The 14,830-nt window shown below is 38.5% G+C and overlaps 1 protein-coding gene and 1 long non-coding RNA gene across 2 annotated transcripts; one reads left to right on the forward strand and one right to left on the reverse strand.

Moving 5' to 3' along the window:
- The first annotated feature begins 8,230 nt into the window (after nucleotides 1–8,230).
- LOC140007274 (uncharacterized) lies at nucleotides 8,231–8,666 on the forward strand. The gene is made up of 2 exons (XR_011814698.1): nucleotides 8,231–8,367; nucleotides 8,473–8,666. It is a non-coding gene; the product is annotated as an uncharacterized lncRNA (long non-coding RNA).
- Nucleotides 8,667–9,135: 469 nt separating this feature from the next.
- On the reverse strand, nucleotides 9,136–14,046 carry LOC113697413 (mitochondrial dicarboxylate/tricarboxylate transporter DTC-like). Its single transcript, XM_027217020.2, has 6 exons — nucleotides 13,808–14,046; nucleotides 13,196–13,279; nucleotides 12,350–12,411; nucleotides 10,742–11,103; nucleotides 9,678–9,892; nucleotides 9,136–9,541 (listed from the first exon to the last, which is right to left on the reverse strand). Exons 1-6 carry the CDS (start codon nucleotides 13,931–13,933, stop codon nucleotides 9,485–9,487), a joined length of 906 nt encoding a protein of 301 aa, XP_027072821.1. The 5' UTR covers nucleotides 13,934–14,046; the 3' UTR covers nucleotides 9,136–9,484.
- Nucleotides 14,047–14,830: the final 784 nt, after the last annotated feature.

Here is a 14,830-nt window from a genome sequence, read left to right on the forward strand (position 1 = left end):
GATCACTTGGGTGTATTTCTTGTGGGTTCTTTTATATGACATTATTCTCTTTGCAAGTTGAAGGCTTTGTCAAAGCTTCATCTTCTTTAATGCTCCTCTAGTCTGCAGAAGATACTCAACAAGCTTACATTCATATTCCTTCTAGTAGAAATTCTACGAGTTATGTTTCCTAGACAACACAGCTGTTGTTGAAGGACGTCATGCCAACACAGCTTTCGTCGAAGGAAAATTAAGCTGACAGATATAATTTAAGGAATTCTAACGATAAAACTATTCATCAGCATAATTCACTAGAGTTAAGACAAGCTTTTTGAGGTTAGGGGCACTCTCAAATATGGTTCGGGGATATTTTGAGGTTAGAGTTGAGACAAGACTCGGATAATTTGGCTGATTCCGTGCATTGTGGATTTGAATCAGCCGAGTCAGAGCGAGTCGCCGCGAATATGAAATTATCCACAATTCGGGAATCAGTACCGTACCAGTCTTCTCCATTCCAGTGACTCGGCCAAGATGGCTAACCATGCTCTCAATGAATCTTGGCATCACTTTCCAGGATTGGATGCGGTCAATGTTCCTATTGCTGACGGCTTTCAGTCCAAGATGATCAAATTGTTGAAAGTAGGCAAAGAACAGCTGGAATTATACAGAGCCTCCAGGCACATGAGAACGTAGTAATCAGAATAATGTATTGCTTAGTTTGAATGTCCATTTATTTTAGCCAAAGTTGGAAAAAGAAAAAGTACCTCCAACATCGGTTTTTTTACACAGAGCGATTCCACTCTGCGCACCTGACAGGTGCCGAACCTGTGCAATAATAAATACCTGCTTAAATAAAATATAATTTCTGTAGATAGTGATAAACAGGGTCGAATCCACAGGTACTGGGGATAATTTATTTCTTTTAGAATCCGAAGTATGGGGGGTTTTTGAAAATGAGAGTAACTAAATAAATTAACTGCAGAAAATAATTGATTAAGAGAAATAATTAAGGGAAAACTCTAGCCAAGGGTACACTTCAGAAATGGTTCAGGCACTGATCATTGATTCACAGATAATTCCACATTTATTAATAGATTAGTTATAGTTGTCATGCACGCGATAAACAACCAACCATTCCTTAATTTCTCGATAGCTAAGGTACGACCGTTAGCTATTTCTCTTACCCAAAAAACAACCCTAGGTACGACCGTAGGATTTAATTTCTAGATTGCATTAATAATTAGAAAGGCCCAATCCTAACTAACAAACACGCTACGAGGGTTTGTTTAAACTAGATCGTATGTTCCCCTGACATAAACCCAATTACGCCAGTTGCTACTAAGATAGAGATAACGAACAATTACGGATTCAATTACCTCTATTTAGCAAAATAGCCTATATGAATAATTAATTATTGCGCACTAATCAATCATACGTAAGAACTATAACAATTAAAAACAGGAATACATAAATACCAATAAATGAAGAAAATAATTAAAACAGATTCGATCTCACAGTAATTGTTGAACCAAGTCTTCAGTTGTCCCCTTGACTAGAATTAAGAGGTTAGTCCTCCATTAATGGAGAACAACCATGCGAAAAAGCTAAGCAAAGAAAACTAAAAACTAAACTAAAAGCCTAAAACTAAAACTATTGATTCCTCGATCTCTCGTACGTTTCTCCCTTTTTAAAGCCAAAAGGAAGTCTAATGCTATCTCTAGTGGTCCCCACACCAAATTCAAAGTCTTGTACGTTTCTTTTCCTAGAGTCCAAATGACTCATGCTTCTTATCCGTGGTCCCCGCACATGTGGACAAAGCCTCCAAAGTACTTGTTGTTCCAAGTTTCTCTACGTTGCTTTCTTTGAAAAGCCCAGATGACTAAATGCCTTGCACTAGCTTGTGGTCCCCACCAATTCAAGGACCTAAAGGTTGAAGCCCTTAGAAGTCTGCATTTTTTCATACAAGTCCCTCCTTTTTGGTAATTTTCTGCTTCACTCCTGAAATTGATTCCAAATACCAAATATGAGTAAATATCAGCAATTAACACAATATTTGTCAGGAATAGAAGGGGAAATCAATAATAAATTTACTAACAAATTATACCCTATCAATTCCCCGCACACCTGAATCATGCTTGCCCTCAAGCATGGGGAAAGTATACAGACACCAAAATTTGATAATGGTCATTGCTCTATCTACCAAATTGCCAAGATATTCAAGAGAGAACCATATATCGGGCATTAGGAATTAAAATCCAAGAAGCATCCCCCCAGTTAGCTTCCCAACCACCAACTTTTCCAATTTAAAGCAAACTAATCTAAGAAAAAGGAATGGTTGCTCACATTTATCAGTAAATGGTCCAGCTATTAACCAAAATCTCGACACTAAGATCACAAACCGGCAAGCTGACTTATTCACATACTAACACAATCTTTACTTCACTTTTTTTTTCTTTTTTTTTTTTACCAATAACAAAAGACTTAGTCTATAGCCCTTAGAGCTTTTTGACGCGAACTCCAATATTTGACAGATGGAGGAGCCCGGTTACTCAGCTCTAATTGCTACGGGACCACGCACTCATAGCAACTACTACCTTTTGACGCGAAAATTAACACTTTAGGTGAAGATTCCCGGTTACTCAGTAGTAATCACTAGCGGAGTACAGTCAACTCTTATTTATAACCATATAGCACAATAACTAAAAATAACACAAAAATAACAGCAGCCAGCCTCAAATTTTCAAACATGGAGAACTAAAATTAATAATTGGACCAATTCACAAGAAAAATGCCAACAATCATTCCCTATGCCTAGAAAAGTTAACTAAAAATTAGAAAAGTCAAACAATTATTGATATTTACCAAAAAGATGTTCCTGAACTCAACCACATGAACTCGATACCTTTTATTAATAAACTTGGCAACATCAGAATCAGAGACAACAATCCAACATCAAAACTTGGTATTCATATGAAGACTGACCACTAGAAAAAAGAAAATAAAATAAAATAAAATAAATGAAAGATGGACAAAAACAAACAAAAAAAATAAAGAAAAACAAAAAACTCTAGAAACTAAAAACAAAATTTCTAGCACCACAATGATTCCCCCCCACACCTAATTCACACATTGCCCTCAATGTGATAATGTAAAAGTAGAAGGAATGAGAGGGGCAACGGTACTTCCCTGAAGTCATCAAAACAGGGGCAGTTCAGGTGGAAATTGGGGATCAAGACTTGCATGGTGACGTCAATGTGGGTCATCCGAGTCTCTAGTCTCTCAACTCGCATCTGGAGCTGGTGCCATTCGTGGCTTCACCATGAACTCTAAATATCACTCTAAGCAACAAGAGACTACCATTGCCAACAAATAATGGAAGCCGAAAATTCAAAGCAATAACAATTTTTAAAGCCATCCCAATGAGCAAAATGCACAATTCAACCTCCCATAGATTAAACCAGACCCCAGCACTTATAGCAAATGCAATCAATAAGTACTCATGGACCCCATGTAGTCAAATTCAGAATTAAGGCCGTCCAAAGTGCAACAACTGCTCCAAAGACCCCAAGCAAGTCAATAAGACACAACCAATAAGCAATAAACAAAGGAGGAGCACAGTAGCCGTCCAAAAACAAGCAATCATTCACGAGAACCGCTTAGAACATGCAACCAATATCAATAAGCAAAAAGAAGCGTCACGGGCCCCCCCTAATATAACCAGCAATTGCAGCAATGTACCCACAATTTGACACCAATGATATGAATTAGACACAGTTGGACCCAAAACCGGAACCACTGTCTCGAACTGGACAGTCAATTACCCAATACAATTTACCAAATTAGCAATTTAGCCAAGCAATTGGCAATATCAGCCATCACAGGTCAAAATGCGACCAACAACTGAAGTACAAGGTTATTAGCTCGCAAACAGACAGGCGACCACATAAAATCAATGAATGTAAACAAAACACCCCAACCAGTACCACTGGTATATTCCACAGAAAAGAATTAATTCAAATGCCAATCCAAACGACTGAGGAACCCTAAAGGCTAGAAAAGTACCCTAACAACACAGCAAATTGAATGAATATGCACCGGGTCTCCAAATCAGTCAAAACAAGATGAAGGGGCACAACAGCCACACACTATATCAGAACACAATACCAACAAAGCAACAGATTACGGCCAGGGGACACAATTCTATCAAAAAGTGCCCCAGACTCAATGGAAATAGCAAACACCCACACTACCCCCAGAAAATGCCTCAAAGCACTGCCTGCTGTTTTCCAACAAGAAGCCCAAATAATGGCACAAAAATTCGCAATTCAAGGTCCAGAATAAGAGGTTGGAGGGAGAAATTGCAATACCTCCACCTGTCAATTTGGACAGGTGGGAATGGCGTGAGCAGCAGAGTAGCGGCGGTGAAGAGGTTGGCGGTGGGTTGAGGGCAGAGTGGTGCGAGCTGGTGGCGGACTTGTGAGCTGGTGGTGGACCGTGAGGTAGAGAGAGAGGGAAGAGCAAGCTTGGGTCGGGGTGGAGAAGGAGGCCACGGCGAGCGGCTGCTTGGTGGGCTTCAGGTGGTGGAAAGAGGAGATCTGGCGGCAAGCTGTCGCACTTGGTGGTGCGCGCGAGCTCGCACGCTAGCGGCGTGCGCCCTGGCTGAGAGTTGGTGATGGCGCGAGAGAGCTGGGAGCTGCTGGTGGCGTTCGGCCGTCGGCGGCTGTGGGTTGCGACTGGTGGATGGGCGCGGCTTAGGAGGAGGCGATGACAGGCGGCTGCGTGGCTGCAGCTCACGAGGTGGTGGTGGTCGTGGAGCTTGGGGCCAGCGGCGGCTCTGGTTGCGGATGACGCAGGAGGCGGGCGAGGGTGAGTGAGGTGGAGCTGGTGGCGTGCGGCTGTCGCGGTGGGAAGAAAGAGGCGCGGCGATTTGGAGGTCAGCGAGGGAGGCGGCGACGCGCGATGGAGGAGCATCGGCCGAAGAAGAAAAGAAGGAAAAAGAAAAAACCAGGCAGCGGGGAAGAAGAAGAAGAAAAAGGAAAGAAAGAAAAGAAAAAGAAAAAGAAAAGAGGAAAAAGAAGAAAAAGAAAAGAGAAAAGGGAAATTTTTTTTTTTTTTTTAATAAAACTTACGCTTAATGTAAATCGTCCCAATTGGAAATTGCTGAAATTTTATTTTATTTTTTTTGTAATAATAAAATTTAAAAAAAAAATTTTTTTTTTTTTAATTCATTTTTGGGTCGTCAAACACCACGTGGGCACGCCAAAATTGGTAAACGTCCACTGACCTCAAGAGACACAAACACCGCGTGATCACGCCAAGATTGCACTTCCTGCCACAGTGGAGAAAAATATGAAAACCGATTACTACTCAACTGAGAAACAAAAAACGAAAGAAATGAACAACGAAAAATAATAAAATCAATATTTGGGTTGCCTCCCAAAAAGCGCCTTTCTTTAATGTCTTTGGCTAGACATTGCCATATTTATTCACGGAGGATAAAATCTTGTGGCTCGTTTCAGTGCTTCATCCTCTATATAGTCCTGATAGCCCTCGTAAATAGAGTAATTCTTTAGCACACGAGCTACGATCTTCCGTGAACTAGTAGATGGCTCCAAACCGGTCAACAATAATCTGGATTCTTCACTCACTCCTCCACCACGCGCATTTATCGGTTCAAGATATTTCGCCATCTCCACTCTCAACTTATTTCTGCCATGAGACTCAAAAACTTCCGGTATAACAAAATCAATCTCATTAACAGAAATCATAGAGTAAGAGTTAGGAAAATGCGGGTTAGGGAATGGAGGTGGTGTCACCACATTTGATGATTCTTCACTGGATTCTTTCACTTGAATGGGTTGCGGTTGGGGTTCCATTTCTTCCTTTTCGGCTTCTTTTTCAACTGCATCTGTAGATCTCTCTTCTTGAAACTCTTGCAGCTCCTCATCACTAGTCAAGCAAATTGCACTATCATTTTCTTCAAAATCAACAATGATTTTCGAGGGCAATTCTTCAATTTGAGAAGCCACCAATCGATTTATTTTGGATGTCAATAGACATATTTGATCTTCCAGATTACTCATTGCATCCTTCATCATCTTATTTCTCATTTGTGTCTCCTGTTGAAATTGATATGTATTAGTAGCTATTGATTCAACCATTTCTTCAAGAGACATACCTGACATAGATGATGATTCTTGAGACTCATACTGCTGAAAATTCATTGGCTCCGTTGTATAATTATAATCGGAGTTATCCCACCATTCTTGATCATACCCGTTTGGATTAGGGTTATACCACGTTTGAGACCAGGGTGAAAAATCTCCATAATTATTGAGGGGGACACTCAGATTATCTTGATATTCGGGGCACATACCGGTTGAATGATCCCTGGCATAACAAATTTTACAGGTTGCAGCAGCCATTCTTTCTCTAATAGAGTTTAGTGCCTCTGAATATGCAAACTTAGCAAAAAAACTAGTCTCATCGCCTTCCCCGGAAACAAAATCCTGTCTATCACCAAAATACGGAGTGTTAGAAGCCATAAACTATAATAAAAAAAAATAAGAGAAAAATAAAAAATAAAAAAAATAAAAACAAGATGAACTCAAAAAGAAACAAATTAATCTGGCACCAGTCCCCGGCAACGGCGCCAAAAATTGACAGGTGCCGAACCTGTGCAATAATAAATACCTGCTTAAATAAAATATAATTTCTGTAGATAGTGATAAGCAGGGTCGAATCCACAGGGATTGGGATAATTTATTTCTTTTAGAATCCGAAGTATGGGGGGTTTTTGAAAATGAGAGTAACTAAATAAATTAACTGCAGAAAATAATTGATTAAGAGAAATAATTAAGGGAAAACTCTAGCCAAGGGTACACTTCAGAAATGGTTCAGGCACTGATCATTGATTCACAGATAATTCCACATTTATTAATAGATTAGTTATAGTTGTCATGCACGCGATAAACAACCAACCCTTCCTTAATTTCTCGATAGCTAAGGTACGACCGTTAGCTATTTCTCTAACCCAAAAAACAACCCTAGGTACGACCGTAGGATTTAATTTCTAGATTGCATTAATAATTAGAAAGGCCCAATCCTAACTAACAAACACGCTACGAGGGTTTGTTTAAACTAGATCGTATGTTCCCCTGACATAAACCCAATTACGCCAGTTCCTACTAAGATAGAGATAACGAACAATTACGGATTCAATTACCTCTATTTAGCAAAATAGCCTATATGAATAATTAATTATTGCGCACTAATCAATCATACGTAAGAACTATAACAATTAAAAACAGGAATACATAAATACCAATAAATGAAGAAAATAATTAAAACAGATTCGATCTCACAGTAATTGTTGAACCAAGTCTTCAGTTGTCCCCTTGACTAGAATTAAGAGGTTAGTCCTCCATTAATGGAGAACAACCATGCGAAAAAGCTAAGCAAAGAAAACTAAAAACTAAACTAAAAGCCTAAAACTAAAACTATTGATTCCTCGATCTCTCGTACGTTTCTCCCTTTTTAAAGCCAAAAGGAAGTCTAATGCTATCTCTAGTGGTCCCCACACCAAATTCAAAGTCTTGTACGTTTCTTTTCCTAGAGTCCAAATGACTCATGCTTCTTATCCGTGGTCCCCGCACATGTGGACAAAGCCTCCAAAGTACTTGTTGTTCCAAGTTTCTCTACGTTGCTTTCTTTGAAAAGCCCAGATGACTAAATGCCTTGCACTAGCTTGTGGTCCCCACCAATTCAAGGACCTAAAGGTTGAAGCCCTTAGAAGTCTGCATTTTTTCATACAAGTCCCTCCTTTTTGGTAATTTTCTGCTTCACTCCTGAAATTGATTCCAAATACCAAATATGAGTAAATATCAGCAATTAACACAATATTTGTCAGGGATAGAAGGGGAAATCAATAATAAATTTACTAACAAATTATACCCTATCAGCACCCTATCTGAAAGCTCGAAAAAATCCTGACTTTTTGATGCTGGATGGACCAAGCCGCTTAATATTTCGGCTCTAACAAGAGATTCCAACTCCTGATTAAAGTTTAACGATTGCCAGATGTTTAAGGTTTGGGGCATTTATAGTAACTTGATGATTTTTGTCACCTCTCCAAACTTGATAGTCCAAACTCTCCACATCGTTGGACTCCAGAAGATCCAGAACTCCGAAAACTTCAGTACCAGTTTTCTCATGCAAGGATTAAAACATTTACCCATTTGGGCAAAAGCCCTGATGATCCAAGTTGTAAAGTTTGATTTCAGAGAAGCCAAAGTTTTTTGAGCGTTCTTGTAGTTGGGGAAATCAGCATCCTCCATTTATCGTCATCATCACCTGATTCTGAACTCTTCCTTCTCGCTGATTGTGTGGGTAAATTCTTGTTCTGCCTTCTGGGGATGTTATTGAGGTGATGATATGCAGCTCGTAAATTCTTCCTCCTCCTGTTTTCACTCTGTTTTCTTATTTTGTTTTCAGGGACTTTGCAGAGGTAGTCTGAATTACATCATCATTTTGCCATAGCAATTCATACCTCTCTTGAATCAATGGGGGTATAAAAGTGTATGATTCTAAAACCCAATTTTCTAACTTTTCGGTAATATTTAGTTTTCATCTTCTTGTGGTATACTATAAAACATGATTGATTATTCATTAAAATTTGCCACCCCCTATTTCTCCTTGTTCAGACTACCTGATCATGCCATAAAGTAATTATAACTTCACCAAATACTTCCTTGATTATGTTTATTTTCTGAGCATTACTGCTTCCTGAAAGGGGCAACAAAATCCAAACGGAGCATTACTGCTCCATCCAAGGGATCTGACCGTGAACCATACTCTGCACTGTTTCTAAACTTTTTCCATACAAATGACATTTGAGCTGAAAGAATCTTACGTTCCCAAGCTATGTCAGAAGGGGCAGGCATTCCTTTCCTGTTCAAAACAAAACAAAACAAAACAAAAAACACCATGCCATGCCTCCTTGCTTTCTTGGATAAATCCCAACTGCAATTGCTAGTTCTGATCCAATAAACAGGCCTGCTTTCATCTTTCACATGAGATGTAATTGCAGTACAAAAGAAAGAAAACAACCCCAAGCGCACTGAAGAAGATAAACTTGCAGAAATTTAAGCAAGAGCAAAAAGAAGCCGGTTATGATGCGGCAGTCTTTAGTCATAGTACATGTATTATTTGAAACAATATTTCCAGCATCTCAAATTAAGTGAACCTCAATATATATGCGCTAAGCAAGATGTTTGAAACCCCATCATCATCAAATGCCTAATTCTAAAGTTTGTGATCCAGCTTGGTACAACAATTATGTCAGTCTGCTGCTTTTCAAAAATAGTTTCTTGATCATCCCTTCCGAGCTTAAGGATGTCAAAGTTTACCAAAAACCAGCAGCTAATAACTAAACCACAAAGTTGAATATTATTGTGACATAGAACTCAATTCCCACAGATATTTCTCTATTCCCGCCGCATTAAAACTATAGCCCGATAGATTTCTCCACTTTCTGAATTTGGTTGAGGAATATCCATGTCATCTGTCAAGCAAATGTACACAAGATCAGTAAGTTTGGACAATCATCGTTCTCACACGTAAAACTTAAACCGGGGCAAAGTGTTGCCATTCATTTATCTTTTCAGGATATACATACGAGAGAGAGAGAGAGAGAGTACCATAACATGGGGGGCAATTCTAACACAGTACACTGGAAATCCAGTGTAAAATTTGAAAGGCCCACCAGACTTGAAGGTTTTCAAGACACAATCTAAAGAACCAGTGTATGGCAGCTTTCCTTCAGCATCTGGTTGCATCTTCTGTATTTGAGTTTTCACATAATCAAATGGTAAACTGCAAGCTGAAGCAAAAAATCCAGAAACAGTGCTGGCCCCTGAAAGGAAATAACAGATGATATAAAATTTTTGTAAATCAAAACAGAAGTGTTTAAAAGTGACTATCACACATTATGTCAATTGAGCTTTCTCCACACATTCAATTGTAGAAAAAGCAAAAATTAATTTTTAATGGCTTTCTTGTCCAAAAAGTAACAGAAACCGGATTAGAGACATTTTCTTTGGGCAAACAGTGCCAGATAATGCAACCAGACAATATTTCTTTTCTCAAAGACCTCTCTGCCTGGATCAGCCAAATGCATAATAGCCGTAAAAGAAAGAAACCCCCAGTGCCCCCAACAGTCCACAAACTTAAGTGTACTTTCAATCACAAACTTAGTATCACTAGCAGCATGAAAAGCAGAACAATGCAATCCACTTCGAGAATTGCAACCAAAAAAAAAAAGAAAACAGTTTGTATTCATAAAAGAACCCACTTCCTGTGCCAAAATTTTACAGCATATGTCAATCTCTGATATCCTCCACGGCTTCAGGCCTAAATCTATTAGAAAGAAGGTTCTATAATTTGGAAAGCCCATAGGGGACTAAGGCACCATTATAATCTCACAACATTTGCACCCTGGCTAAGCACCAAAGTTGCAGAAAAGGTAACAAGCAGCTAAAGGAGACTAATGACCTTGAAGAGTGAGAGGTCACTTTGGTTTGAAAACCATTCCAAACTAGCCTCAAATCATTTAAGAAAGGTAAGGATGTCCAAGACTTTCTATAAACACTTATGTTACCCATGGTCAGCTGACAGTAAATTATACAGCATCACTCGGTTTTAAGTTTAAGGAATCTAATGACAAGGCTGAGGCACATCAAAATTCATATGGATCATTTCATACCTACAACAGTAGCAGCCTCGCCAAAACCAAGGGAATCCCTAAAGAACTCAACACTTTGATCGTACGAGGCAAGCATTCCCATGTTAAGTGCCATAGCCCTCACAACAGTAGGGCCAGCACCTTTCCAGAGTGCCAAAACTCCTTCATCGGAAGTAATACGATAAAGTGCATGAAATGCATTTTTGTAATTGCGCCTCTGGGCTGCAGGTAACGTAGCGTCAGCTTGCATACGAATGAGTGACAAGTCTGCAGGACTGCCAACACATGCTCCAATTGCTCCGGCTGTCAGACCGCACAAAGCTTTCTGATAAAGAGGTAAAGGCTTGCCATCATTTGCCTCAAGTGCTTTGTTAGTCAAAATCCTGTTATATAAAAGGAAAGGGTGACAAATAAGCATTGCAAATCAAGTAAGCTTTCCAAGCATTAATGCATCACCTATCCAAAAGAATCTTGTTCTGAAGCAAAATGTAAGGGCATAGCTTAGTTTTCAGTTACCAAGTTCCCCATCCATACCATGCAATAGTGAAAATAGCAAATAAACTGAAGAAAGACAAGAAAGTGGTGCTCCTTCATCCCAGAATTTCAGTTACATTTCAGGAATGCAATTAACAGCAGAGAGAGAAATTGACAGACAAAACTGCAAAATCCAAATTCAGCCCTGATTACATAGAAACTAAGACAATGCATGGGCTACGACCCTAGAATGCAATGCAGGTCCATGACTGCATGACTTCAGCCACACACTAAAATATTTGTGTTTACAACATCCCTGTGAAAAACGAGGCCGACTTTTTACACAAGGGCATGGGAAAGAAATGAATAACAGCTTTTTCTGCTACTTTAGGTCATTACAAGTGTATAGAAAAAGGAAAGGATGTTTAACAATAGGACAGAGGAAGTGGCATTGTTGAGGTTTCAAGCCATCGCAATTATCATTACTGCAAGCTGTAAGTTCTGCCTGGACCCTAATATCCAATTCCCCCACCCACCAACATGTTCATTCTTTATGAATGGAACCTTCTTCCAGGAAGCTATCCCAGCACTTTTAACCGAGTTAATAGCAAGTGATCAAAATATACTTCGCATAAAATAACACAGAAAGCTAAAGGGTATAGGTACAAAGAGAATGTTCTTATTAAAATTTCACTAATAATGCTATCTTTTCCTCTTCCATTAACATATACCAAAACAGCCGTTCAAACAAGAATAGTAGCATTTACTAACACATAACTGATGCAGGAAAATTTTAGGATTAACAATAAAATGATAACAAAATGTGGCTAAAAAACAGTTACAAGGCCAGAAAATTCAATATTCTGTGATGTTTATCAGACCTCTTTAATCTCAAGGAAGCATCCTGCTTTACGTACTTGACATTGCAACGACAATAAATGATAAATGACATGGACAAAAAAAGAAGCCAGTACAAACGCACTCAAAGCAAGCAAGTACTAAAGCCATCAAAAGCCGGAACAAAAAATTGAATACACGCAACATAATAAGAATAAAATCGACATTGACCAAGTTTGGTCTTTAAAAAAGAATCCAAAAACAATTGGTTTATCATTCATCAAAGATAAAATGATCCCTCTTCACAACAATACTCACCTGAAAGATCCAAGTCTGGCAGTTGTGTATGTGGCTTGTCTAAGCAACCCAGCACTCAAACCCTGCTCAGAATTTCAGGATGACATGAATAAGTGATGCATAAGTTCCCCAAAAATTCCTTGATGGAAGCACAAAAGATATGCATAACAGTCCAGAAAAAAAAAAAGAGCAGCCACATTTTGAACTGACAAACCAGAGAGTTTGGGGAAGAATCATTAGCAAGGATCAAGCCAAATATTTACAAAAAAAAAAATTGAAAGCTCAAAATGAATCTTGTATAACATATGAGAGCCTGTAAGCCTACTCAATAGTGCCTATGGACAATGGAACAACAGTTCCATACAGAATGAAAGCGACTGCATGTATTTAAAATCTCTTAACTAATCCTAATAAAACAATTATTCAGAGTCCTCTCAATGAATAATTGTACTACTTCTGGATTTGAGGATTAAAGAGAGTGCAATTCCAAATGAAGAAAATGTTAGTCAAAAAATGTCCAACAAACACTGACCCTGCTGAGAAGGTCAGAAGGCATCAAATTAACCACTTTCATTTGCACACAGATTTAACTGCATTGCTCGAGACAGAAGATAAATATAACCACCTAATTTTCATTTTTGCACCTTCCAACATGCAAATGAATTAAGGCAGTGCCCTAGCATAAAATTCCATGAAATCTCAGAGACAGCAGATAAAGTACAGCTCGACTGGCATGACGTGAATCTGACACACATACATAGCGAAAGTCAAATCTAAGTTCAGATGGTTAATTCTACAAGTCAACTTCAAACAATCATTCGAAATGGCTGCAAAACTGAAAATACTCGGCAGCAGATAGGCACAAACCTTATAAAAGGCACCAACACCCTCATTCTTAAGCATTTTCTTAGTAACTTCAGCAGCTGATCCCTCACCCAACTGGATTCTCACCTGCAATTATCAAAAAAAGGTAGCAATTAAGGAAAAAAATCAACCCACCAGTGCTCAAAGCCTCCCCGGAAGGTCAAAATCAAACACCATTCTTTCATTTCAGAAAGTAAGGATTTTTAGATTTCTATAAGAACCCATCTCAATTTAGATCCAAATAAGACCCCCAATCCTATCACCTCTCATCCTAGCATTAAACAGACCCTCGTTTAGATCTCAAGAGATCATTAACAATTTAATTAAATCTTAAACATCAAAAAACAAAAAATGACTTCACGAATCGACATATGCCCATTTGATCCAAGATCTAAAACCCCCTATAGATACCACTCAAACCCCCAATAAAAATCAAAACTTTTGCATAAACTCGCAAATTCCCAGAACCCCGCACGAAAAAAACCAAAGTAATAATGCAAATCCAACATCTTAAAACAAGAAAAAAAAAATACCAACTTTAAAGAAACAATAGAAGCTTGCAAAAATGAAATGCACAGAAATAACCCAAAACAGAAAATTGAAGCTGTAGTACACCTTAATCATGTCGATGGGCTGGATGACACAGGTAGCAAGCATACCAGAGGCACCTCCATTGACGAACGGCTTAACGGTAGGCCATACACCGGTGGGAGGTGACGTCTTAGGCTTCTCCTCTCCCATTTCTTCTCTTGAGATTTCCTCAAAGCAAAGAAAGAAACAGAGAGACAGAGAAAGGGGAAGGACGAAAGGGGTTGGCGAAATACACGAGGGCTTATTGACAGAGAAGAGCTGAGGTAATGCCTAAAGGTATTTATATATCTCTCGACGCCACGCTGTTGTGGACTCAACAACTACTCAGTCTTCCTTTGACAACCAACAAAATAACGAGGAAAAAACCTCTCTGCTTTTTCACATTTTTCTGTCATGTGCTCAAAAACAATAAACAGTAGTATAATGCTATATAAAAACATATGATGCTAAACCTTCGAGAAAAAAGCTGTCTAAATATAGTGAAATAAAAAGCTGTCTAAATGGTTAAATAAAAAGCTTCCAAGAAAAAAAGCTGACATATGGTGAAATATAGACATGGATTTGCATTCATTTGCACTAGGCAGAAAGAATTTACAGAAAGAAAATTGTGTATTTCTAGTTTTTGTTCTTGGCCACAAGTTTAATATTATGCCCACTTCATATATTATCTCCTCATCCATCTTCCAATTTCTTTTTTTTTTTCAATTTTTCTTTTATGGTTCCCTTCAATGGCTAGCATATAGCATGAGATTCTAAATAAATGGTGCTAGTAAATGTGAAGGGAGGTAAGCAACATATCACATAGTACTTCTTACATCTTGACTTTTTTTTTTCATTAACAAGATTGAAATTTTGCACCTGTAATTTCAATAATTCAAAGAGTTTTTTTTTTTTTTTGTGTGTTTAGGTTTTAATGAAGGATGAGTCAACCCGAAAAGGCTAGTGAAAACCAAGTTTTTTTTAGGTACTTATTTGAAATAGAGTCGGTCATTCATAGTCATCTCGGATTAATTATGAAAAACTGTTTTAAAAGATGTGCACATTTAT

Source organism: Coffea arabica, chromosome 1e, assembly GCF_036785885.1.
Source record: "Coffea arabica cultivar ET-39 chromosome 1e, Coffea Arabica ET-39 HiFi, whole genome shotgun sequence".
NCBI classification, from domain to species: Eukaryota; Viridiplantae; Streptophyta; class Magnoliopsida; order Gentianales; family Rubiaceae; genus Coffea; species Coffea arabica.

Bases quoted from the DNA above. Each gene is read 5' to 3' on its own strand.
- LOC113697413 (XM_027217020.2), bottom strand. From the start codon at position 13,933: ATGGGAGAGGAGAAGCCTAAGACGTCACCTCCCACCGGTGTATGGCCT. The intron at 9,893-10,741 runs GTATGAAATGAT...ATTTCCTTTCAG, and splicing joins CGAGGCTGCTACTGTTGTAG to GGGCCAGCACTGTTTCTGGA. The intron at 9,542-9,677 runs GTACTCTCTCTC...TTTGCTTGACAG, and splicing joins GAATTGCCCCCCATGTTATG to ATGACATGGATATTCCTCAA.